At 45.3% G+C, this 24,243-nt stretch overlaps 1 protein-coding gene across 1 annotated transcript; it reads right to left on the reverse strand.

Moving 5' to 3' along the window:
- Positions 1 to 1,749: 1,749 nt before the first annotated feature.
- On the reverse strand, positions 1,750 to 10,961 carry TEX36 (testis expressed 36). The gene is made up of 4 exons (XM_061163187.1): positions 10,911 to 10,961; positions 4,058 to 4,189; positions 3,279 to 3,359; positions 1,750 to 2,282 (listed from the first exon to the last, which is right to left on the reverse strand). The coding sequence occupies exons 1-4, from the start codon at positions 10,959 to 10,961 to the stop codon at positions 1,986 to 1,988; spliced, it is 561 nt and encodes a 186-aa protein (XP_061019170.1). The 3' UTR covers positions 1,750 to 1,985.
- Between the last annotated feature and the right edge of the window lie 13,282 nt (positions 10,962 to 24,243).

Genomic DNA, 24,243 nt, shown 5'->3' on the forward strand with positions numbered 1-24,243 from the left:
GGGGGGGAAATCCAGGAAAGTAAGAATGCAAAAGAATATTCTTACCTAGGTAAAAGTTGCCTATCTCAAACCCACAACAATAGTCAGATGTCAGAGCGACCCATTAGAATCAGACCCGATAAATTCAGACATTAAGAAAGCATATGCACTATCTGTGCTAATATTCAAATCGTACCTGATGCAAAAAGATGGGCGGGGGCTATAAATTCTAGAAATTATATAAATGATCACATTCACAAGTGATATAATTATCCACATAGAAAATCCAAAAGAATCAACTGAAAAATTAATAAAACTTTATTTTTATTTTATTAGAATATTTTTTATTTATTCTAAGAAGTTTATCCAGGTAGTTAAATATAAGATTCACCTATAGAAATCAATAACCTTTTTTATGCATCAGATAAAACTAACCAAAAAGTATAACTTAAACACACACACACATAAATTCAAAATATAGCCACATTTCAAAATGCACAGGACTAAACATAGAAAAGAAACATACTGTACTTTTGTGACAAAAATTATACAACTTTATTAAAGAATATAAAATAATATTTGAACAAATGGGGAGATATACCATTGTATAAGATGTCAATTCTTCTATAAATTAATATCTCAATTAAGGGAAATTCCTATCAAATTGCCAGTGGATTTACTTGAAAGCTTATTCTAAAATTCATCTATAGAAAAAATAGTTAAATAGAAACCAGATAATTTTGATACAGAATGAGGGTGACACTATACCATTCAAAGGGCAAAATAGAAATGACCCCTGAGTGGGAAAAGATGGTCGTCTTCACTAATAGAGAAATGCAAAATAAGATAACAAGATAGTTTTTGTCCTTACATGTCTTTGAATATCTAAAAGATAATTTGGGGGGGAGAGAAATAAAAACTCACAGATACTGTTGGTGGAAGTTCACTTGGTCTAGTCTTTTTTTAAAGGTGATTTGGAAGATTAAAACCTTGTGCAAGGAATTCCCTGGTGGCCCAGAGGTTAAGACTCCATCTTCCAGTGGAGGGAATGGGGGTTCAATCCCCGGTCAGGGAACTAAGATCCCACCTGCTGCACAGTGCAACCAAAATGTTAAAAAAACAAACAAAAACCATGCATACGGTCCAATCCAGCAGTAACAAGGTAACTCTCAGACCTGACTCCAGAGCGCATGTAAACACTGGCCCAAAGAGCCTGACCAAGCATGTCATGTAGCACCAAGTCTTTCCAAACTAGAAACAATTCAAGTGCTCATTAGGAAGACAGTTTTTTTTTTTTTAACATAGCACAGCCATCTTAGGGGCTACAGTGCAGTAGTTTAAAAAGCAAACCAACCTATTCCTATTGACATTGCAAGAACTTGAAGATCACTTATGTACTGCAAGAACGCGTGTTCTATGTGACAGTTTATGTTCAAAATCTGTACATAGTTGTGCACATACATGTGATTGTAAATGTACAGAACAAAAACAAATGGTGAGCTTTTTACTGGGGACAGGGATTAGAGATGCAGTAAGGGGACTCCAGCTTCCTCTATTTTGCTTGAAATTTCAAGATGAAAATGTAAGCCTATATTAATCATGTAGTTTTAAAACTCTCCCTGAAGTTAATATGGCAATTTTTAAATATGAGCACATTTTCCTTTCAAACATATTCATTTAAAATGTGTATATCATCACATATCTTTATTTTAAAAGGGCCTGAATATTTTTCAACCTTGTTAAAACCATAAGAATATTTTCAAGGTGGGGGAGTGGTAAGGTTATCTGTTGCCATTCTGGTTTCTCTATATAAGGACTTTAATCTCTATGTTATCACTGCAAGAAAACATCATCTCAGCATTAATGTACATGCATGCAGTCTACATTCTCTAAATAATTCTAAACAAATCTGATATCAAACATCAGTGCTGCATCAGAAAACACATACTTGTAGAACGTCCAACGACATATAAATATTGCAAAACATCAAGGATCTTCTGGAAGGGTTATGGCTCCAGTGGAGAACTGGTCTTTCTGTTAATCAGGAACCTTACTTTTGGATTCTTTTTCCAAAACTCTGTATAGCTTTGCTGGGGCATAAATTTAAAAGTGTTCCATATCTCATGATGATGTCTTGGAAAGCGTCTGAAAATTGGGACCACCACAGCTTCCTTATAGACATATGATATTTGGTTATTTGAAAAGCCATCAAGACAAGATGGAACATAGTCACATGCCCAAAGATTGAAATTTCTTGAAACGTGTTGCCTTTTTTCTGGGGAGATCTTCTTACGTCCCAAGCCCTGGAGAAGGATCACAAGCGGATTAGGAGGAAGATATTCAAGGCCACACAGTTTGGAGGTCTTTAATAAAACCACCTTCACAACATCCTGTGTTTAAATGACCACTCTTATAGGAGGCATCCTTTATCAACTTGTGGGAGGCTGTAAATTGACACAACTTCCTGATTCTTGTAGCCTTCCACTCCCACCAGAGGGTCTAGGCTTCTAGAGACATGGACGGCTGAACCAGAGAGACCCCCAGCCTGGACAGCCAGAAAGCCCGCGTAGGTTCTCTGCACCCAGGCGGCTGTATCCACCCCCAGCTGCATCCCCAGCACTCAGTGGGAGGGCTCTTACTCCGAGAGATCCGAGGATTCTCTCCCATCCCAGAGGATTCCCAGTGAAGGAAGCAGTGCCTGGTTCTCCACCCACAGGCTTCCTCCTCAAATCTTACTAACGTGGCCATTAGAAAATTTACAAATTACACATGCAGCTCGCATATCTATTTCCATTGCACAGTGCTGTGTTAACAACCACTAACCAGCGCCATCAGACTTTTTATCAGTGATGGGGAAACACCATCTCCAGGAACAAGATAACTGTAGTTAGTAGGGGCTCCTTCTTTATATCATGAAAACTCCCCATCCTTTCCTTGGATGCCTCCTTATGGGTCCTGGCTCCACCATCCAGAGACACACATAGGCAATCCCTCCTTCTCATGACAGATCTTCACAAAAAAAAGTTCACAAATTAGACAGTTTATGGGAAAGCACTTGGATAAGCATGAAATTCACAAAAACCTAGGCAGAAGAGAGGATGGTGTGGATTTTGAAAGCCACTTGGGAATTTGAGAATTTACGCTTCCCCCCCACCCCCACCCCCGGCCCGGTAAACTGTTATGAGGCTTTAATTTTATTCCAATTTTGAGGCCAGTCGTCAATCTTCACCAGCTCTCAGAAAATCAAGAGCCCTGATGTCGCTGTTCATTTTTTTAGCAATGTGGAGAGAAATACTCACCGAGTCAAGGTAGAACCCAGAGTCCTGAAAGCTGTGACGGTTGTCGTGATCAGAGAAGGGGAAGTTGTTCTTTACTGCTTGCTGGAAAAGAGCCAGGCGAGAGACAAAAAAGCACACGTCAGAACCACAGCAGGCTTCCAGAACCTGCCTACAGTGGCCTGGAAAGAAGACGGAGGAGGCAAGTTGACCTCTAAGTGAGAACTAAACCCATCCACAGCGATGGAGCAAACAGCGCCGGGGCGAGGGCTTAGGTGTGTTCATCAGCTCAAGGCGTTGAAACTCTACTTCATTGCCAGCTTTCTTAAAATTACAACAAATTCTCTTTAAAATACCTTATTAAGAGACAAAGTCAATAAAATACCTTATCGACTTTCAATACCTATTGAAAGTCAGTAGGCATGGAATTGAAGGCTGGAAAGGAATTTTGAAGCCATCGTCTTCATCTGGCCAGTAAGGGTCCTAGTAGACCAGAGCTCTCTGGTCCAGAGTGGCTAAGTGTGAAGTCAAACCGCTTCTACCTCCGGTCACTTGCAGCCCCTTAAGCTGCTCATGAACTGGCCAGGGAGGTAGAAATGCGTGTTAAGCGCCCTGTCCATAGAGGAGTAACTGTATCGTCTGGACCAGGAGGTAGTTCCTTCTAGAGAGTATTTGAGGAGCCAGAGTGAGCAATTATGAAGTGAGGATGCTGCCAGAGTGTAGGGATCCAGGGAGAGCTAGTGAGCAGTTCCCTCTGAGCAGTACCACCCCCTTGGAGAACCAGGCCAGCGCCCTGGACTCACCTTCTCCCGCACTTTGTAGATCGGCGGAAGTTTCTCCTCCACTTGCCGAGATAAACGTGGACTGTGGGACTCTTTCAACATCATACTTGTGATGGATTCTGGCGTCTTTTGTGTTAGTCCAATGTGAGGGAACTGGAAAAACAACACACGCCTTGATTAAAACCAGACACATCTGAATCTCAAAGCCAAGTATCAGGGCTTCCTCTGTAAAAGGATTAAAATGCAATTTGGGTGCTTCTGGCATGCGATGGAAATAGCATAATTTTCGTAATTTTCAAGTATCCTTTCCAAGACAAAAAATATTGTCATGGCCCAAGGCCACCACTGCCGGTTGTTTCAAGTTACAGGGGCCACCCTGCTGCTCGGAGACTGGAAATGGTTCCGTGGCCTGGGGAGGGGGATGCGGTCCCACGAGAGGGAGCCAATGAGCTCCAAGGAGACAGAGTGTGTTATTTGAGACCTTCCTGGTGGTCAGGGAGTGCCCCATACTCAGGGCTAAGCATTTGGCCCACGTTCCCAGAGTTGAGCCAGCCTCCTGCAGGTAGGAGGCGGACCTTCGGGCACGGGAAGGTGAGAAGGGTCGCGTGAGTCTCTACAGAAAATGTAGAATGGTAGAGGCTGGGAAGATTATTTGGATGCCAGGGGTGAGCTGGGAGTGGGCTTTAGTATCTCTCTGTGAACAGGAGGGAAGGAAACAGGACTGATTCGGGGGGAGGTGGTCCCAAAGAAGGTCCAGACCAACCCCATAGGGAGCTCTAGACAGAGTGGCTTCTCAGAGTCGGCCTGATGGAGTGAGAGGACTCTGGTCCATCAGTCACTGGGTAGAAGGGAAAGGTGGAGGACCCAGGAAGCAACTGACCTTGAGGAAGAAGCTCTTTTCAGCCAAGGAGTATCTAGGGTTGGACCCCACCCCCCCAACCAAGCCACGCTCTCAGCAGCTAGGCCAGGAGTCCATTCCCAAGAGGGATGTGGGTTCTGCTTGATGACCACTGTAGCTCACCCCAATTTTACATAAACAGCTCCTCTACAAAGTGGTGATCTATAGGAGAGAAATATGAATGGAAACTAAGATACAAATAAAAGGCAAGACCCCAACTCTCAGTGAAAATTCTCGCAAAAGGAGGTAACATAATGTTAGAGTGGGTCATAGACAATAGATTCAACGTCCCTGGGTCCAATCCCAGCTCTCTCTCCTAGAAGGTCAGCCTTCCGCAAGAGACTTAATTTTTCCAGGTCCCAGTTTCTTTATCTGTAAAATGGGAATAATAGTAACCTACTTGATAGAGTGCATGCTTACTAAGTTGCTTCAGTCATGTCCAACTCTTCCCGACCCCATGGACTGTAACCCACCAGGCTCCCTGTCCATGGGATTCTCCAGGCAAGAATACTGGAGTGGGTTGTCATGCCCTCCTCCAGGGGATCCTCTCGACCTAGGGATTGAAACTGCGTCTCCTGTGGCTCCTGCATTGCAGGTGGATTGCTCACCATTGAGCTACTGGGGAAGCTCCACCTGATTGAGAAGATGTGATTAAAAGAGAAAAACGCATGCACCCAGAGAGTATCCCCTAGCTGTTGACAGGTTCTGTTCTTGCTCACAGCTGTCCCCTCCCTTATCCCCAAACCCACTGTCACACCAAAGGCCAGTCTTTCCTTGTCTTCAGGATTACAATGACATTGGTTAACACTGTTGTTTTCTCCCATTCCTTCTCAAGTCATGATGTAACTGTACATATAACTATGGCCTTTGTTTAATCTCTGCACAAGAGTGCATTTAGTATGCTACTCTTTATGTCAAAAGGTGGAGAGATTATGTCATCTGTATGGTACACTCAGTGGGGCATTGTTGGCAGAGAAAATGAGAAGCAGTGGTTTGTACAACACATAGCAATGTGGAAAAGAAGGAACAGAATGAGATCTGTAACCCAACACCATTTACATAAATAAATAATACATGCACACAAAACAACACTACATAATTTACAAGAATACATCTCAGTAACAGAGCTCCCATTAAACACGTGTGAGTGGCTGCCCATGGGGTGAGCAGAGCAGGAACAGGTATTAAGAGCAAGGAAGTGACCACATGAACCAACCAACATTGTATGGACTGGCCCTGCTATGGAGGAACGGACAGGGTCACTTTGGAGGAGGGAACCATGGAAATGGAAGATTTCCTTGCCATGGTTTAAACATTTCTTAACTAAGTGCATCTATTACATTGTCTCATTTTCCACAACAAAAACAATTGTCTTTGTTTTTGATTAGCGTTGTAATACTTGCTCATGGTTTTAAAAGTTCAGACAATAAAGAAAAACCTAAGGAAGGAATCGGGTTTTATCAGGCTTCCCAGGTGGTAAAGGACCCACCTGCCTATGCAGGAGATGTAGGAGGCATGGGTTCCTTCCCGGGGCTGGGAAGATCCCCTGGAGGAGGGCATGGCAACCCACTCTAGCATTCTTGCCTGCAGAATCCCATGGACAGAGGAGCCTGATGGGCTACAGTCTGTGGGGCCGCAAAGAGTCGGACACGACTGAAGCAATTTAGCACGCACACGGGATTGTATTATGTGATTTCAAAAAATTACAAATACCTTAAAAAATTTAACAGTTAACTTTTGGGAATTCCCTGGCAGCCAGTGGTTAAAAAAAACAAAAACAAACCCAGTAACTTTTGGTTACCCTTTCCTCCCGCTTCTTGTCATCCCAGATAAAAACGATAACAACAATAGCTCTCATATATTCCTTCACAAACACCTGTACCTACAAAGGGGACTTACACTGCTATACAAAAGTTGGACCGTATAATGCACACTGTTTTGTACCTCGCTTTTCTTTTTTTCCGTTTTTTATGGGAGTATAATTGTTTTACAGTGTTGTTAGTTTCTGTTGTACAACAAAGTGAATCAGCTCTAAGTATACACATATCCCCTCCTTTCCGAGCTTCCCTCCCACTTCCGCATCCCACCCCTCTAGGTCATCACAGGGCACCAAGCTGAGCACCCTGTGATCTACAGCATAACTTGCTTTTCTTTTTTTTTTTTTTTAAAGTTTTTATTATTATTTTTTGACCACATGGCATGTGGGATCTTAGTTCCCTGACCAGGGATCAAACCTACATCCCTTGCAATGAAAGTGCAGAGTCTTAACCACTGAACCACCAGGGAAGTCCAATAACTTGCTTTTCTTGCTTAACATTGTTGTTCTTGTAGTTCAGTTGCTCAGTCGTGTCCAACTCTCTGTGACCTCATGGACTGCAGCACACCAGGCTTCCCTTCCTTCACTATCTCCTGGAGTTTGCTCAAATTCATCACTTAACAATATACCCTAGAAATTTTTCAAAGTCAACCTATACATTTCTAATTCATTCTATAGTGTGTGTGTGTGTGTGTGTATATATATATATATATATATATATATATGTTTTTAAGCAATTTTTAAGTAATTATAAATAATACAAAGGGCCTCCAGACTCAGAGCCTTTCTCTTTTCTCTTCCTCCAATCTGCTTTTCCAAGTTATGGAGAATCAGGCCATGGGTAGGGAGTTTTTCTACATCTGGAAGCGTTCCTCTCACCAGCTGAATGACGACTGACTTGAGTTCATTTGTATTCTGCAAGACTGTGGACTAAATCACTGTAAAAAAAAAAATGGCTCTAGCATTTTAATTTCACTCTTTTAAAATATATATTTAATGGCTATAACATGATAGCTGTGAAATAAACCCTTCTGTTAGATATTGTAACCGTGAAATATAGCTTTTTAACTAGTTGGCGGTGAAATTTTTGCTGCATTCAATCACTCAATGACTGAAATATTAAACAGGAAGGTGAACGTGTGTGCAGAGTGCCTTTTCTACTCGGCAACAGCCAGATCACCACCAGCAAGGTCAACTGTGAAATGACTGTCACCTCCAATGTGGCAATTACTGTCTCCGAAATGGGCTGCTACTGACACAAAACCAACAATTTCCTTAATTTTCCCAACTTGTCTACAAGTTACTTAGGGAAACTTCATGTCAACACTGTTCTTTTTATTCTCTTAGGTGCCGGCAGCAGAAAGGAGACCCACATCGTAGGCTCTGGTTAGATTTTGGGGAGATAAAGTCTTCCTTCCTAAACTGGTTCCTGGTACATTCCTAGGATCCCCACTAGGAGACGCCATGCTCTGTCTTGATTTCTCCCTTATTATAGAACACTAACTTTGAAGTAGCAACATGGCTGGTTTAAAAAATACTTCCCGAGGACTTCTTTGGTGACCCAGTAGTTAAGACTTCACACTTTCAGTGCTTCCGCTGCAGGGGATGTGGGTTCAATCCCTGGTCAGGGAACTAAGATTGCACTAAGATCAAGACTTGGTCAAAAAAAAAAAAAAAAAACCCTCCTCCAACTCCCTTGCAGCTAAATTGGACACGTGACCCTTGAAATGAAAGCCTAAGTCTATGGGTGGGGATCCTGGGAAAGCGATTGTTTTCCCCAGGAAAAGGGGCAGATGCAACTGACAGGCGCCTTCTGTCTTTTTGCAATTCGACTTTCTCCTCATTTACCTGCCTGAGCTGACACCACACTGAGGGTGATATGAGAGGCTGAGAAGAACCTGGGCTTCAAAGACATTCCAGGGCATCTGTACCAGCCCTGAACTGCCTCCTTCTGCGCTGGTTGTGGATTCCAAGCAGGACCCTGGGGGCCTCCAGGCCGTTCTGTGTCCCCCCATTTCTTTGACGACAGGAAATAGGTTTCCTTCAGCCTCCAAGACTTCCCTGAGTTCTAAAGGGCAGATTCAAGCAGTTGTTAATTAGGGAAGGGAGGGGATATGAGACCAGGGAGAAACAAACAGTCGGAAGGAACAGCAATGTGGCCTTGGGGCAAGCTCCTGGTTCCCCACTAAGGGATACACACCGCAGAAGCTTTGAGCTCTTCTGCAGATACTGAAGGTCCTCAGAAGGGAGAAGTCAGCGGTTAACCATGGTATGCAGCTCACAGGGGCATCGTCTTAACAACGGCATGCAGCCAACAGGGGCATCATCTTAACGATGGTATGCAGCCGACAGGGGCATCGTCTTAATGATGGTATGCAGCCCACAGGGGCGTCGACCCCAGACCAGTTGGACCTGAAGGTTGATGATGCTGACTCACACTTACCTCACCGCCAACCCATCAGAAGAATGTCCACAAGCTGATCACGCCCTGTTTGAACCATTACTATAAACCTTCTCACCATCCTCTCCAAGCTGGGACATATATTTCCAAGGCAGGAGTCCACTGTGTCCCCCTTTGCCTGGCAAAGTTATAAAGTTATCCTTTTTTACTTCACCCAAAACCCTGTTTCTGAGATTCGATTCCGCAGTGGTGCACAGAGCAGCCGAGTTTTCGGCATCACTGTTACTCGGGGAACACAAACCCTTCTCTGGTTAAGGCTCTGTAGTCAGCTGTTTATAATAATATTCAGTCAAACATAATCCTGATACTGTAGATGATAAAAAGAGGCCAAGCTCTTTAGCCTGAGAAGCTTGTTTCTTCCTGACCAGTTAGTGCATGTAGTTCACACTATTCCTCATCTCTCTTTAGCTGCCAGGAAACTCAGAGTCAAATTTGTTTGACTCCAAATATCTATTGTTTAAGCCATATGGCCTGCATATCTATGTTATGCATTTTATGTATTTTCTATTTTCTATGTTTCTATGTTATATATTTTCCCAGTCTTAGTCTCCTAAAGTATATTTAAACTGGTTCTGAGGTTTTGTTTTTATATACTTTATACTTTATTTTTTAATATTTTCCACTCATTACTTTAAACCTTTGTGGAATGGAGCAGAGTATACAACAGGAAAGAATATCAGTATAAATATATATCCATCCCATCTTGTGGGTACCAAAACCCAGGGATGCTCAAGTTGCTTAGGTTGCCTTTGTATCCATGGGTTCTGCATGGTGGACACATATACTGATATCACATATATACATATATATTATGTATATAATAGTTAGCAACAGTGTTTCCATGCATTATACTAAGCACCTTTGTACCGATTGTCTCATTAATCCTCACCATGGCCTCTAACCTTGGTATATTATGCTTCCATTTAACAGACAAAGAGACTGAGATTAGCCTTCAGGCCCCAATTTTCCAACATATTTTCCATTTTTTTTTCCTTTTAAACAAATCTTTAAAAAAATTTTCTATGTATTACTGCCCTAAAAGAGGTTAGTACCACTGTTTTCTGTGATATAACCAGTGGGGGAAAAAGACAAAGATACCAGGTCCATGGAATTTATATTCTAGGAGGGAGAGAAAAGTCACACATATACTAAATTATATAGTATGTCAGAAGATGAGTGTGTGCCTGGTAAGTCACTGAAGTCGTGAACGGCTCTGTGTGACCCTGTGGACCATAGCCCGCCAGGCTCCTCTGTCCATGGGATTTTCCAGGCACGAATACAGGAGTGGGTTGCCATGCCCTCCTGCAGGGGATCGTCCCGACCCAGGGATCAAACCTGTGTATCTTATGGCTCCTGTATTGGCAGGTGAGTTCTTTACCGCTAAAGCCACTTGGGAAGCCCATGTCAGAAGATAGATGTTATGAAAAAAAGAAAAAGCAGAGAACACAGCAATTACTACCTCGCGGACATTCACAAGATACCAGTCTGCTGAGTGGTTTATGCACAGACTAATTTCATCTGATCCTCCAAGAATCAGATATGAGATTCCCATTTCACAGGTGAAAGAACTGACACGGGATGAAGGGATCTGTTAGAAGTCATACTATGCTAGTAGCAGCAGTAAGATCTGAGCTCAGTTCTGTGCCTGACCACACCCCTGTGGTCTGAGAAAGGTGAGAGAGGGTATCACCCTTCTTACCCATCTTCCGTCCTTGTCTAAGGGTGGGTTGAAGCGTCTCCCTTTGACCATTTTGTGCAGGAAACTGAAGGGGGCTGAGACAGGCACTCTTATCCCTCCATGGCCTCATGAGCTCTACACCTGGGAAGCCACTCCCCCTTGTTCCTGGCCTCTAACTCGCAGGCTCTACCTAGAAGGGAAGTCCGGGAGTGGTCCCTGTTGTCATAGCATCAGAGCCCACCTGTCACAATGGGGCAGGAGCGCGGGTCCTCCAGCCACCCAAGGGCTCCTGCTGCTTCGCAGTGTGTGAGCCCCCAGGTCCCAGGTGAGGAACCCCACACACAGGCCAAAGAGGTGGGCTCCAGACAGTCCTGAGACAATGGCCCACTCCACACCCTCCAAATCCTCCAACAGACGACTTTTGCATTGAATGTCTTCACGGTCACCATCTGCCCCAGCCTCTTGGTTTTCAGAGACGTGAGCTGACTCCGCCTTGTCTACAGCCCTGGCATGACCCAGGACATGGCATGACCCAGGCCAGGACCCAGATCTCCCCACGGGCTCCTTTCATGACTGCTTCCCTGCCCAGCTGGGGCTCACTCACTGCGCGTTCACCATGCTGCGCGCAGCTGAGACCATGAGGAAGAGGCAATCTTGAGTAATTATTCAGTGCCAGGGGTCGTGCTGAGCACTTTTCACGTGTTTTACAAACCGCTGGTGTCTACAAATGAGGAAACAGCACCTTGTACCCAGTGAGGGGGGCGCCAGGTCGCAGGATGGCTCCAGGGCTCGCGAGCCTTTCCCAGGGCCAACTGGTCTCCCCCAGGCTGTGGAGGCAGCTCCTGAGAACTGGTCTTCCTCCAGGGCCTGGACATGCAAGTGCGGCCTCACTTCTCAGTGAGGTGATTTCTGCTTCCCTTCCTCCCTCCCTTCCTTCCTTCCTTTCTCTTTCTTTTTCATTCTCTCTTCCTTCTTTCTCCATCTCTTTCTTCTTTTCTTTCTTCATTTCTTCCTCTCCCTTCCATTCTCCTTTTTTTAACGCCCTGTCTTGACCATTCTATCGGCTACTCCATGCGAAAGTAAGAGTATGCGTCTACAGGAGACGCTGCCCGGCTCTCTTGGTAGGAAATTGTGTCCTCATCCCTCTCTTCTCCTAATCATGGCCAGGGTGACCTCACAAGAGCTGCGTGTCAGGGACACGGGACCTCTGCCCTGGCCAGCACTGAGGGCCCAGGGCAGTGGGCTCCTGGGTGAGATGCCTGTGGGGGAACACGGACCGAGACAGAGCAGGTGTTAGCAAACCTTCCACTCACAGAAGGGGGACAGCGAGTCTCAGAGAGGTGAAGGGACTCCATCACAGTCACACCGCTGGTCCGTAGAAAAGTCTGCATGAGAACTCAGATGTGTCGAGGCCAAAGTCAACGACAGCATCAAACAGAATTCATTTCACTGCACTTTCCTGACCCTGTTTGAATTAATGGGCACTGAATTTACTAGGATTGTTTATCATTCCACTTTTTTCGTTTGCGTGAAAGCCGGCCTGACTACACGCCGGCCTGTCAGCCACGATCCCTCCCCACGGTGAGCCTGGCAGGCCGGGAGTCAATGACCGCTGTTGCCTGCTCCTCCACTGGCCCCCCTCCCCAGTGGACGCCCTGCCACAGAGCCCAGCACAGATGGAGAAGAGGGATGAGGGTCGGACTCAGTTTCCCCCACATCCCAAGACTGAGAGCAAAGCAATGAGGGAGGAGGGAGCCAGAGACAAAAATCTAAAACCAGTGCCATTTCCAATGCAGTGTTCCACGGGCGTTCACTTCGTCTCCACCAACAGAGCAGAAAATCCTCTAGATCTGAAGTCTCATCTCTGAATATATTCTCGTCTCCTCTGTAATTTAGTCTTCTGCTCTATTAAGCAAGGTATATGATCACTGGTTAAGGTGTTCGCCAGTTTCCCCCTTTTGAATGATGGTTTAAAATTCTCAAAAATGTGTCCAAGAAAAATCAAAAGTGAACACAGAAAACCCGGCCAGGAAAAACGAAATATAGTTTTTCTTCAGCTAGGATTTCCGAGCAGCAGATTCGGGTGGGGTGGTTCGTTGTTGAGGTTGTTCTTTTCAGAGTTTTGAATTACTGGGCTGAACTTGGAGGCCACCATGCTGGAAGCAAGTCCTGTAAACACACAGGGCTCTCAGATCCCTGGGGCCGAGAACACCAGAGGGTGGAGCCCCGTCCTGCCTTGGGTCTTTGCATGTGCCCGGCTCTGCTCATAATGCAGTGATGCAGAACAAGCTGTCAAGGCGGCCGTGGAGGCAATGACAAGCACGTGGCTGTGTTCACTTGCTCAACAAGCACAGACTGCACACCCACTATGTGCCAGCTCTGCGTTCCAGCAGCACCAAGACGATCACCAACACCAGTTTTTTATCAGTGGTAAATCATGGACGGTTTTTTAAAATGTCAGGAATATATATTGGCATCCACTATTTTTAGGCCAATTGTAAGTCAGAAGTGGGGCCTCCCTGGCAGCTCAGAGGTAAAGAATCAGCCTGCCAATTCAGGAGATGCGGGTTTGATCCCTGGGTTGGGAAGATCCCCTGGAGGAGAAAATGGCAACCCACTCCAGTGTTCTTGCCTAGAGAATCTCCTGGACGGAGGAGTCTGGCAGCCTACAGTCCACGGGGGTCACAAAAGAGTCGGACGCGACTGAGTCACTGAACAACAAATTGTGGATATGCCAATACATCAGATGACCAGGACCCCAAATAATTGATTAACCAAAAATTATTTTCCGTGAGCCATCTGCCACATTTATGCCTAATTGTTCCATCCAATGTATTTTTTAACACAGCAGCTGTTTGCATACTTTGACTTTTAGATCTTTACATCCAAAGTGTTAAAGACCTTACGAAAGTCAGCTGTCTGTCTTCCATGTGCTTCCAGTGTGGTGTGCCATTCCTTGATTTAATTTAATTAAGGACTTGTCATCTTTTGCAGGAGAGAAAGAGGTGGAACCACCAGTATGTTCTCACACATGCCTCTGCCACGTGCCCACACGTGCTGCCCCCAGAAACCCTCAGACCTGCACGCACAGGCACACTGCAGTTCATCATGCCACCGAAGGGAAGATTTGGCCTCCTCGTTCATATCCACACATCCCGGACAATTTAACTAGCATATGGGGGGAAATCTGAGGCATCTTCACATTCATAAAATGTTGAGCTCTGAGAAATTCTCCAGCATCTGAATTATAAAACACATTTTCATTTCACTCTGCAAGGTAAACTATCTGGATTCTTTCTGCAAATAGCAACCGAATTGAGGTGACTCCATTGCATTTTTCTATTAGTTCACGATTCACACAGAACTAATGGAAATTACAATGAATGCACAACCTATTTGCACACCACCTTGAAAAGTACCCAGGCATTGGTAACATGAAGCACTTTTTTTCCCTTGTTTTACCCTATCTTGCAAACTATCTGGAAAATTAACTGCATTTCTCTCCCTTCCACTCAACAATTTCTGGATCAAGACAAGTAAGACGAATTGAAAGACAAGAAGAAGAACTTGACCACCTTGGAAGTTTGTTCAGTTGAGAGGTAGAAATAGCAACATTTATAAAAACCCTTGACTCCACCAATACGCACGAGTCAGCGAGGATGTGAGACATTGCCCAGGTAACGACAATTTTTGATAACCTTGCTGAAACATGAACTGCGATAAACTTTTCAAATCGCGTCTAGAGAAGCTTTTGCTTGATTGATAACTTGGAGAATTGGTCACTCAAAAAATTGCTGCAACCTAGCAAATTGTACTGGACACAGTGAAGGTCACGGAAAAACTGTCACCATCCTCACGAACCTGACTCTCTGCTGGGGAGACAGACATTACACACAGAAAACTGGCTATAATTGGGAGAGGTTCCGGGGTGCTCAAGACCATATGACAGAGGGACCTGCATGAATCTGAACGGTGACTAGGCAGGTAATGAAGAAATGAAGCGAAGAATGACTTCAGTGAACCAAAGGGAGAAGGAAGCACGTGCCAGGTGAATGGAGAGCCTGGGAGAGACCCTGATAGTGGGCAGAGCTTGACTCTCTCAGGAACCAGAAAGGAGGCCAGAGGATTGTGCAGGTTGGAGATGATGTTGGAAAAATCAGGAAGCAGGCCACTCAGGGCCTCCAGGCTGTCTGAGAGCTGGTGGACAGGCACTTTGCCCTCTGTGACCTTGATCAGCTGGCCAATGTCAGCAGCAGGCAGAAACTCAAGGAACAGGTGACAGCAACATACCAGTTGAGAGCATTAGCTTTTTTAGAAAAAGCACCTTAGAAATAAGACTCACCATTAAGATTCAGTAGGTGTGCCAAGTTTATGCTGTCTCCAAATTCTGAAAAAGACAGACGGAAATACTTAGTGTGATTCCCGTTTCTCCCGGGTGGGGTTGGTTACTCCTATTTTCTCTGTGTTCAGTGTTTGTTGAAGTTTACGTGAAGATGTGATGCTATTATTTTCAACCCCTGGAAAGTCAGCTGCTTTTGTCCTCTCGCAGTGTGAATGGGACAGTCCTCTGAAGACACAGAATAAAAGACAGCAGTAATTACAAGTGTGGTTCGACACAGAGAGCCCTGGAATGGAAAATGCCAGCCTCCACCATCTTAAAGCCAAACAGCCAAATAAATATATATTTTTCAACTGAAGAGAAAATGAACAGTGACTTGGAAGGTGATGGAAAGTTCACCTCTATCCCATACCGGGAGAGGAGAGGGGAGACAGGTCCCCCAAGGTAAGAAGAGACCTGTAGACCTTTTCAAATCTCCTCTCTCCTCTTATTGTATACCATTAAACATAATGGAGATTTCATCAACTTGGAAGCAAATTGCAAACTAATAAAAGAGCCTTGTTACAAAGATAATAAGAAGGCAAATCATAAATGACAGACGTGGGCTGAGTCCTGGTGTTAGGCACCAGCTCAACGGGAATCCAAGGTTCATCAATTCAGTTAATCGTGTGGATGACCACCAATTTGTCCTTTCTTTCTCTGCTCTTTCTTCACATTCCAGAGTATTTCTGTTCACAGGGAGTCCCTTGAAATGGCAAGTAGGAAACCTACACAGCATCAGGTCTTGCAATATTGCCTTCTACACATCGTCTCTTTTCCATCCCTACGTCCTTCAAAGTTGGCTGTGAGGTAAGGAACCTCCCCAGCCCCGCCAAGGCCTCACTGCTCCAGATGTGGTCCTTGGACCAGCAGCCACTTCAAAGTTAATTAGAAATGCAGCGTCTCTGGGCTTCCCTGGTGGTGCAATGGGTAAGAATCTGCCTGCAAGGCAGAGGACACGGGTTTCATCCCTGGACTGGGAAGCTTCCACATGCCACAGAGCAACTAAGCCCATGCATGGCAAGTAGTAAGCCCGAGCTCTAGAGCCCACGTGCCCTAACAACTGAAGCCCGCGCGCCCCTAGAACTCCTGCTCCGCAGCAAGAGAAACCAACGCAATAAGTCCGCACACCGCAGCCAAGAGTAGCCCCTGCTTGCTGCAGCTAGAGAAAAGTCCATGCAGCAATGAAGAGCCAGTACAGCCAAAAAATTTAAAAATTAAAAAAGAAAAAGAAAGAAATGCAGAGTCTCAGGCGCCTGCCCAGACCTACCAAATCAGAATCTGCATCTTTAATAAGACTTTGGGTGATCTGTGTTCACATAAAGTTTCAGAAGCACCACTCTAGAACATCACAAGGCCCTTGTCAAGGTATGAGACTTTCTCAGTCCCTCTGTGAAAGGACAGTGGATTCAGGGCACCCATGACCCTTTTGCCCTTGTACCTACAGATAAGCACTTCAGCCTAATCCTTGAACAAGGATCACTGCACTTTTATACTTTTAAAGATTTGGAAACTGAAGTAGCAGGTTAAAAGGGTTTCTATCTGAGCTCAGCTTGGTGCTCTGTGATGACCTAGAGGGGTGAGATGGGAGCGGGGAGGCCAAGGGAGGCTCGAGAGAGGGGGGATACATGTATACTTAGCGCTGATTCTCGTTGTTGTGGAGCAGAGATTAACACAATTGTAAAGCAATTATCCTCCAAATTAAAAAATTTAAAAGTCTGTGCAAAAAAGTATACACAGCTTGGGGTTTGTAAAGTATTTTTAATAAACTTTTTTAATGGGATATTCCTTCATTGCAAATGAAATGTGAAATGTCACCAAAAAAAATAAAGATAAGTAAGCCAAGGAAATAAAAAGGGATTATATCTTATTTATCCAGGAGGTTTTCTCTCAGGTGCTTACAACCTTTCTAGTGGTACCACTCCACCCTCAGTGTTCCTTCTGATTGGAAGCAGGGAAGTGGGAGGTTCCCCCCACCCAGGACCCCGAGACACATGCTGTTTCTTTGCACAGTTACATAAACAGGCTGCAGTGTGGTCGTCTTTATGTTTCATTTCAATTCCTGCCCCATTGATTCAATGGTGGCTCAGGAAAAGGAGAGTAAACCTAATTCACGGTTCTGCCTTGCCACGGTCCAGTCGTTGCAACGGTGGGAGAATGACCACATCAGGGCTGTGCGCCTAATTAAACACTTAGTCAATAACCCGCTCCCTCTGGACCCAGCCATTTGCTTTCTCCATTGTGGGAACGAGATAACTGGGCAGTGAATGTGGGTAATTCATGCAGGAAGAGCTCATTTTAGGTGAGGGCAGATTGATTGGAATTAGTTATTTCAGCATCGGTGCTGGTGTTTTTCCTCGGGTGATTCCAATATTCCTTCACAAAGGTGAGGCAAGGACCACGTCCAGCTCGCCAGGGGCACACGAGCGTGGACCGTCTGGAACCAGCATCCTAACGCGCAGGTGTGTACCTGTCCGGGGTGGGCTCAGAGATTCGGGGACAGACCGTCATTGCTATGCACGCAGCTCACGGCTGCAGGAGCCCTCTAATTGTTTTGCAGTGAGATGAGAACTCGGTTTTATCTGAAGTCTCAGGACAGCTTATTGACTGCTCTGTCTGGCTCTACAGCACATAATAGCATTGTTAGGGGAAATGTCAGCGAAGGCACTGAAGGGTGGAAAAACATGAAATCAAATTTCTCACATGACAATGGCTTGGATAGTTGTTGGGCTTTTGCTCCCACCGAATGGGACCGAAGACTCTTTTCAGGCTGATTCGATCAGACACCACACAGTGTTTGTCCAGCGAACCCACCCTGCGGTTAACACATTTTAACAAGTCATCTCTTCCTCCTCCTCCCAGAAAGAGGACTGGAACGGGCAGACACGTTACCAGTCTCTGCTCAGAGAAATCATTTTCATAACATCCCAAGCCTCCTAAGACATCATGTTGTATTCTTCCATCAGCCATCTGCTAGGGGAGACGCATCCATACGACATCTTCCTCCGCTGGCATAATTAAAAGAGATTCTGTGCGTTCGAACGCTGTGTTACATTTACATTCAAAGTTATTTTGCTCTCTCTTTGCCCTTGCCCTCAAGGAATTGTGGGAATTCAACTTAATAGGCTTTTAATGGTTCTGTGATAACTGTGATTATAAACTGTGAATTGGATCGTGGGAGCATCGAAGTTCAGCTGCATTGCATGCAAAGACATCACCGTTGCTTTTGATCCTTGGTTGATATTTGGTTTCCAGTGTTCAGACACCACCATCTTTAAAAAAAATAATGAAATAAAAGGCACCTCATTTGCTTCACAATTGCTTTGATAAGAATTTTAAAGCCTTTAAGCACACATTTTCCTTTTGATATATTAGAAGTATTTAGAAACACATCCGATTGCTAAAAATTCAATTTCAAAGTCTACAATTGTATTTCCTGCTTCCTTTTAGAGGGAAGATGATGGGTTTATTTAAAACACATGCAACATGTTGGACACGTGCACGCGCGCACACACACACACATACACACACACACACACACATGCACTCACACGTACTCACACTCTGCCTTCGACCTTTCACTGCCAAATATTTAGAAATAAATTTTTACTGCATTCTCTGAACATCTAATTACTGCTTTGAGGTGAGTTAATGAAAATACACTTTTCTTTGAAATATGTTGGCTCTACTAAATGAGCCTCTCCTTGTGAGTCCACAGATGAATCGATGGTGAGCCTCCTTGAAAAAAAGAGGCTTTCTGATCATTGTTGCCAGATGTCTCAAGCAAGCCTGCCAAGCTGGGGCCAGAAACACAGCCTTAAAATAGTAGGCACGGAATTGCACCATCAGCCAATTAGGGCCCTTACAGCAAATTAGCTCTCTTTTCCCATTGGCCAGAGCAGCTGCAACTTGTGCGGGGACAGCCTAGGGCCAGTCCAGCCAGCATCTCCTACTCTGGCCAGTTGTTGCTGGCATCCAAAAAGGCCACCAGGAACAGTCAGCCCCCAGTTTTAAAAAAACTGCCTTGCTGAAACACCTCGGCTCAGTTCCCAGGAAGATCCCCATGGCCATCTCTGGAGAGCAGGGCGTTGTCTAAGGCAGAATAATTCCAGCGGGTAGAATAGTTCTCAATGTCACAACCCTCCCAGAGTTGTCCTCTAGAGAGGAGGTCTCACTCTCAGTAAGGGAGCCCTTAGCTACAGGGCCTCCTTGAGGAGAAATCAATGAGATTGGTTCAGTGGGAAATCCACCAGAACGAAAGCTGAGTGCTTGGGCAACAGACAGCACAGCACTGCGCTCTCCACTTGGAGGTTGCCTTCACCATTGATTTTAAAAGAAAGTCACAGGAAGCATCGAACCCTTAAAGACCATTTCATCTGGAAGGAACAAAGGACCACTGGAGCAGAAAGTCTCATCTACAAAGGTCAGCTCTTGGCAACATATGCCCCGCTGGGCAGCCAGGAGCATTTTAGACACTGCCAGCACTGGCATCAGGACCAAGAATTAAGAAATTACTATTGGCAGCAAAGAGTAATTTGGTTGCAATAGCTCCCCAAAAGCTTTAAAAATATCCATATTTATGTACTAATTATTTTACTCCTGAGAATTTAACCCAAGAAAATACCCACATATTTGCACAAAGATGTGTCCCTAAGTATGTTCATTGCAGGATTTGCTAGAGAAAAAAAAATTGAAACATAAAGTTGAACCCAATGCAGTCATGAGGGACATAGAAGAATGATGCAGAAAAACATTTACACTGCATTGTACAGTCAAAAGGAAAGGTAAACACCCTATAGGATGATCTTCTTTTGTAAAAATATATGTACATATTCATGGAATGTGGAAAGTTACACCAAAATTTTAGGATTAATTGAATTTCCTATTTTCTTCACTGGGCTTTTCCAAATTTCTGTGGTGGTGGTTTTAGTCACTAAGTTGTGTCCGACTCTTGCGACCCCATAGACTGTAGCCCTCCAGGCTCCTCTGTTCATGGAATTTTCCAGGAGAGAATAGTGGAGTGGGTTGCCATTTCCTTCTTTAGGGGATCTTCCCAATCCAGGGGTTGAACCCATGTCTCCTGTGTTGACAGGTGAATTCTTCACCGACTGAGCTACCATAATGAGCATGTATTGCTATTGTGGTCAGAAACAAAATCGAAAAAATTATTTATTTATTATTTATTTGAACAAAATTGGCTCTGCTGGATCTTGGTTGCTGCAAGGGCTTTTCTCTAGTAGCCACGAGTGGGGGCTACTCTCTAGATGCAGTGTGCAGGCTTCTCACTGCAGTGGTTTCTCTTGTTGTGGAGCACAGGCTCTAGGGCTCGCGGGCTTCTGCAGTTGTGACTCTTGGGCTCCAGAGCACAGGCTCAGTAATTGTGGCACATGGGCTTAGTTGCTCCACAGCATATGGGATCTTCCCAGATCAGAGATTGAACCCGTGTCCCCTGCATTGACAGGCAGATTCTTTACCACTGAGCCAGCAGAGAAGCCCAAGAATTTTGAAAAAGAAGGTATAGCAAGACAAGTAATGCGTAAATCAATGTCTTCCAAGAGTTCAAGACCCAGACAAGGAGAAGGGCATGTAAATGAAGCTGTAAAACATATGGAATCAGCGATGTCTGCTGAGTGTGGAGAGTGCTAGATGGACTATGTTCAAATCATGAATTTACATGTGTTCCAAGAAAGTGTTTTATAGGCTATCGTCCACATTGCACTAGATGCTGATGGTACCGCAGTCAGTTATCAGTGGTTCATACTCTAGAGGGCCCATGGCCTGAACGAGGAATATTTCCATATTGCCAAAGAAGCATTGCATTCCACCCTGGTGGCAGGCAAAGTCCCCCGCCCCCGTCAGCTCCCATGGAATCCACTTTAATAAGCTTTGTGTTATGGAACATAAAACTATAAAGCTTAAAATCTGCATGACATCTGGGCTTAACCCAGACTTTTAAGAGTCAGATCTTGAAATAAAACAATGAGGAATAATGAAGTTCCAAGTTCCAGCCGTAGCCCTGCTGAGATCTTTAAGCAGGAAGGCTAGGATATACTAAAATGTCTTCAACATCTTCTGAATGCAATCCGAAACTTTCAATGCTTCCAACTTCAGGAATCAGACCTTAAAAATGTAGATCAGGTCAATGTGGGGTAGACCTTCTCTCCACTATTGAAAAGTTTTTGCCATGACTTTTTTGATAGCCAGAGTTAATTTTTATAGTAAATAGACTACCTGACAGGCTTCCCCCTGACAGGGGCTTCAAGGCAGGCCCCAAGGGCACTGGCCAAGTGATTAAGACCAAGTCTCAGTTCTCAGGACCAGAGTTGATAAATTCCATAATTAATTTATTCCCTTATTAATCACCCTATCAATATCATTAACATAAAGTTACATATTTTTTCTGTTAAAAAAATAGGCATTTTCATCCTGCATATTTGTTGACCATGTTTTCTGGATTTTAGTGCGGTTGGACTCTTTGGTCTGAAAAAATTGCCAACCTCTATTCTAACTCAATCCAGTTGGAGTCAAGCAGAGTTCTTAAAAAAATTTAAGTGCAGCTAGAAGTGCACCGCTTCCATCGCAGTCCAGGGGTTAAGACTTCGCTTCCAGTGTAGGGGGTGCTGGTTTGATCCCTGGTCAGGAAGCTAACATTTCCACATATGTGGCCAAAAAAACAAATATAAAGTAGAAGGAATGTTGTAAGAAATTCAATAAAGACACTTTTTAAAAAAAATAGTCCACATTTTGAAATATCTTTTAAAAGAAGTGTATCTAGAATTACTGGTTGTCTGGTCTCTAAGTCAAACTTTAAAGCAAAAGCCACGTGAATGCTAACACCTCAATATTTCCCTGTATTTCTCAATACTCTCAGTATTTCTCTGCAGGACAAAAATCCCAACACTTAGAAATATAGTGTTGTTCAGTCACTAGATCATGTCTGACTCTTCGACTCCATGGACTGTAGCCCACCAGGCTTCTCCGTCCTTGGAATTTCCCAGGAATACTGGAGCGGGTGGCCATTTCCTTCTCCAGGGGATCTTCCTGACCCAGGGATCGAACCCATGTCTCCTGCACTAGCAGGTGAATTCTTTATCACTGAGCCCCCAGGGGAGCCTGCCTGCCGTGTGGTTAGGTGTAAACAAACATTAGCTCTTTTGTGACTACATCTTACTGGTCTCCCAAAGTGAGTGAATTTTGTCAAGAGGCCCCTGGGGCCTCAGTGGTGATGAGGGCAGAAGGAGGAGGGGCCTAGGAAGTCAGAGGGGGCAGGACCAGAGCTAAGGACCTGCTCTGAGGTTCTGGAAGTCTGTCCAGAGAGTAGGGGCTCTGAATGTGAAGGAGACTGTGGCGGAGGCAGGTATTCTCCGGGCCAACCTGAAAAGCCCACCCAGAAGACATCCTAATTCCCAGGCTTCTCTGGGACTCCCCCAGGCCCTGACCGTGGCTTCTGCCTCTGTCTCTTCCTCGGCTCAGACATCAGATCGGCGGCTGTGTTGGCATCTGTCCTTCTTGTGACTTGGAGGTGGTGGGTCTGTGAGGGGGCTGAGAAGTACTGCGCAGGAGGCACCCCAAGCACCCCACCGGAGCCTGGAAGCCTCAAAGGCAAGTACGGACTCTGCACAGCTTTGCTAATGGAAAGCCTTGCTTCGGTCTGGATTGAGGTCTTCCAAGAAAAATCACCCAGCGATGACAGGCTCTTCATACGGGATCCAGCCACAGGCCAGAGATCAAGCTTCACTGAACCAGAGTGAGGGGAAAAAATGACAGTCAAACATTTTCTTTTTCCGCACGCAGACTGTAATCAGCTCTCCACAAGGTCATCCTGGAACTCCAAGGACGGTCCAGACCCCTCCTAGCTCTCCCCAGTAATGGACAGAGGCAATGGTGCAGATAATCCAGCCAAATGGTGGGTAATCCGAAAGCCATTTCCATTTGGCCTCAGGAGAACTTTCCACGCTCAGGCTGAGTGTGGGTGTATGTGAGGTTCTCTGCCAGACCTGGGGTGCACGTGGGGTCTGGGCGCGTCCCAGGATGAGGCTGCACTCAGGGATAGCATTTCCCAGCAGCAGCAGCGTGGCCGGGATCCCTGCAGAGTACGGGAGGCGATGCAGGCCCTTCAGTAGGGGTTCTGCACCTGCCCCTCTGCCCCTGGTCCATTCTCCATTCTCGTCTGACCTGTCCAGAAGACCAACCCTGCCAACGGTATCACCTGAGCTCTTTTGCCCTCTGGCTTCCTGGCAGGTTTGAGCACAAGGACTCGGGAGAAGAGAAAGAAGAGAAAACCCAGGATGTCTCTTCCCTGCTTCCTTCTTGCTTGGGCACAATTTCTTGGGCAACCTCTACTCCCCTCTACCTCCGCCCTGGTTCTGGTTTTCACCATACTCCAGAACACCACTCCATCCCATGGACCTTCAGTCGCCCATGGTGGTGATGAAGCCTTGTCCTCCCACGTGGGCTCGCAGCCTGCCCACACCTCCATGAGCAGTGCCATCATAAAGCATTGCTTCTAAATTGTCTGGAGCAAGCTCTGCTTCCCATTGAAGCCTGGCAGATAGAGGGTGGAACAGGATGGGGCTGAATTTGGAGCTGGAGCTAGGGTCCTGGGGGGCTGTTTAAACAGAGAGGCAGCTCAATACCCACTCAGAGCATAGCTCCTCATTAGATACGATGGAAGCCCACTGCTCCTTTCTGAGTAGAAGCCCCTTGGCTCTGCCTAGCCTGCCTCCAGACCAGTGGCATCAGGTACAACCCACCTGGACAATCCTGCGTTGGAGGCCAACCCATGTCTTCCTTGTGGTCATCTAGGACAACCAACTTCCCTTGGAAATGAAGTAATCACATTTAAAAGAGGCAACTTACCCAACATCCTTGAATTTTCCTTCTCCTGAGACCCCTTGTCGAATCTTGTCCTCTTAAAACTGAGATCAGGAGTGTATCAAGGACCTTTGGTTGATCAGCTGTTCCTTAACCATGACC

This window comes from Dama dama, chromosome 15 (assembly GCF_033118175.1).
Source record: "Dama dama isolate Ldn47 chromosome 15, ASM3311817v1, whole genome shotgun sequence".
Taxonomy (NCBI): domain Eukaryota; kingdom Metazoa; phylum Chordata; class Mammalia; order Artiodactyla; family Cervidae; genus Dama; species Dama dama.

Coding starts and splice junctions, on each gene's coding strand:
- TEX36 (XM_061163187.1), bottom strand. CDS start 10,961: ATGGTCAAAGGGAGACGCTTCAACCCACCCTTAGACAAGGACGGAAGA. Junction 4,190..10,910: donor TAGACAAGGACGGAAGATGG/GTAAGAAGGGTG, acceptor TTGTTTTTCCAG/TTCCCTCACATTGGACTAAC. Junction 3,360..4,057: donor TCTACAAAGTGCGGGAGAAG/GTGAGTCCAGGG, acceptor GCTCTTTTCCAG/CAAGCAGTAAAGAACAACTT.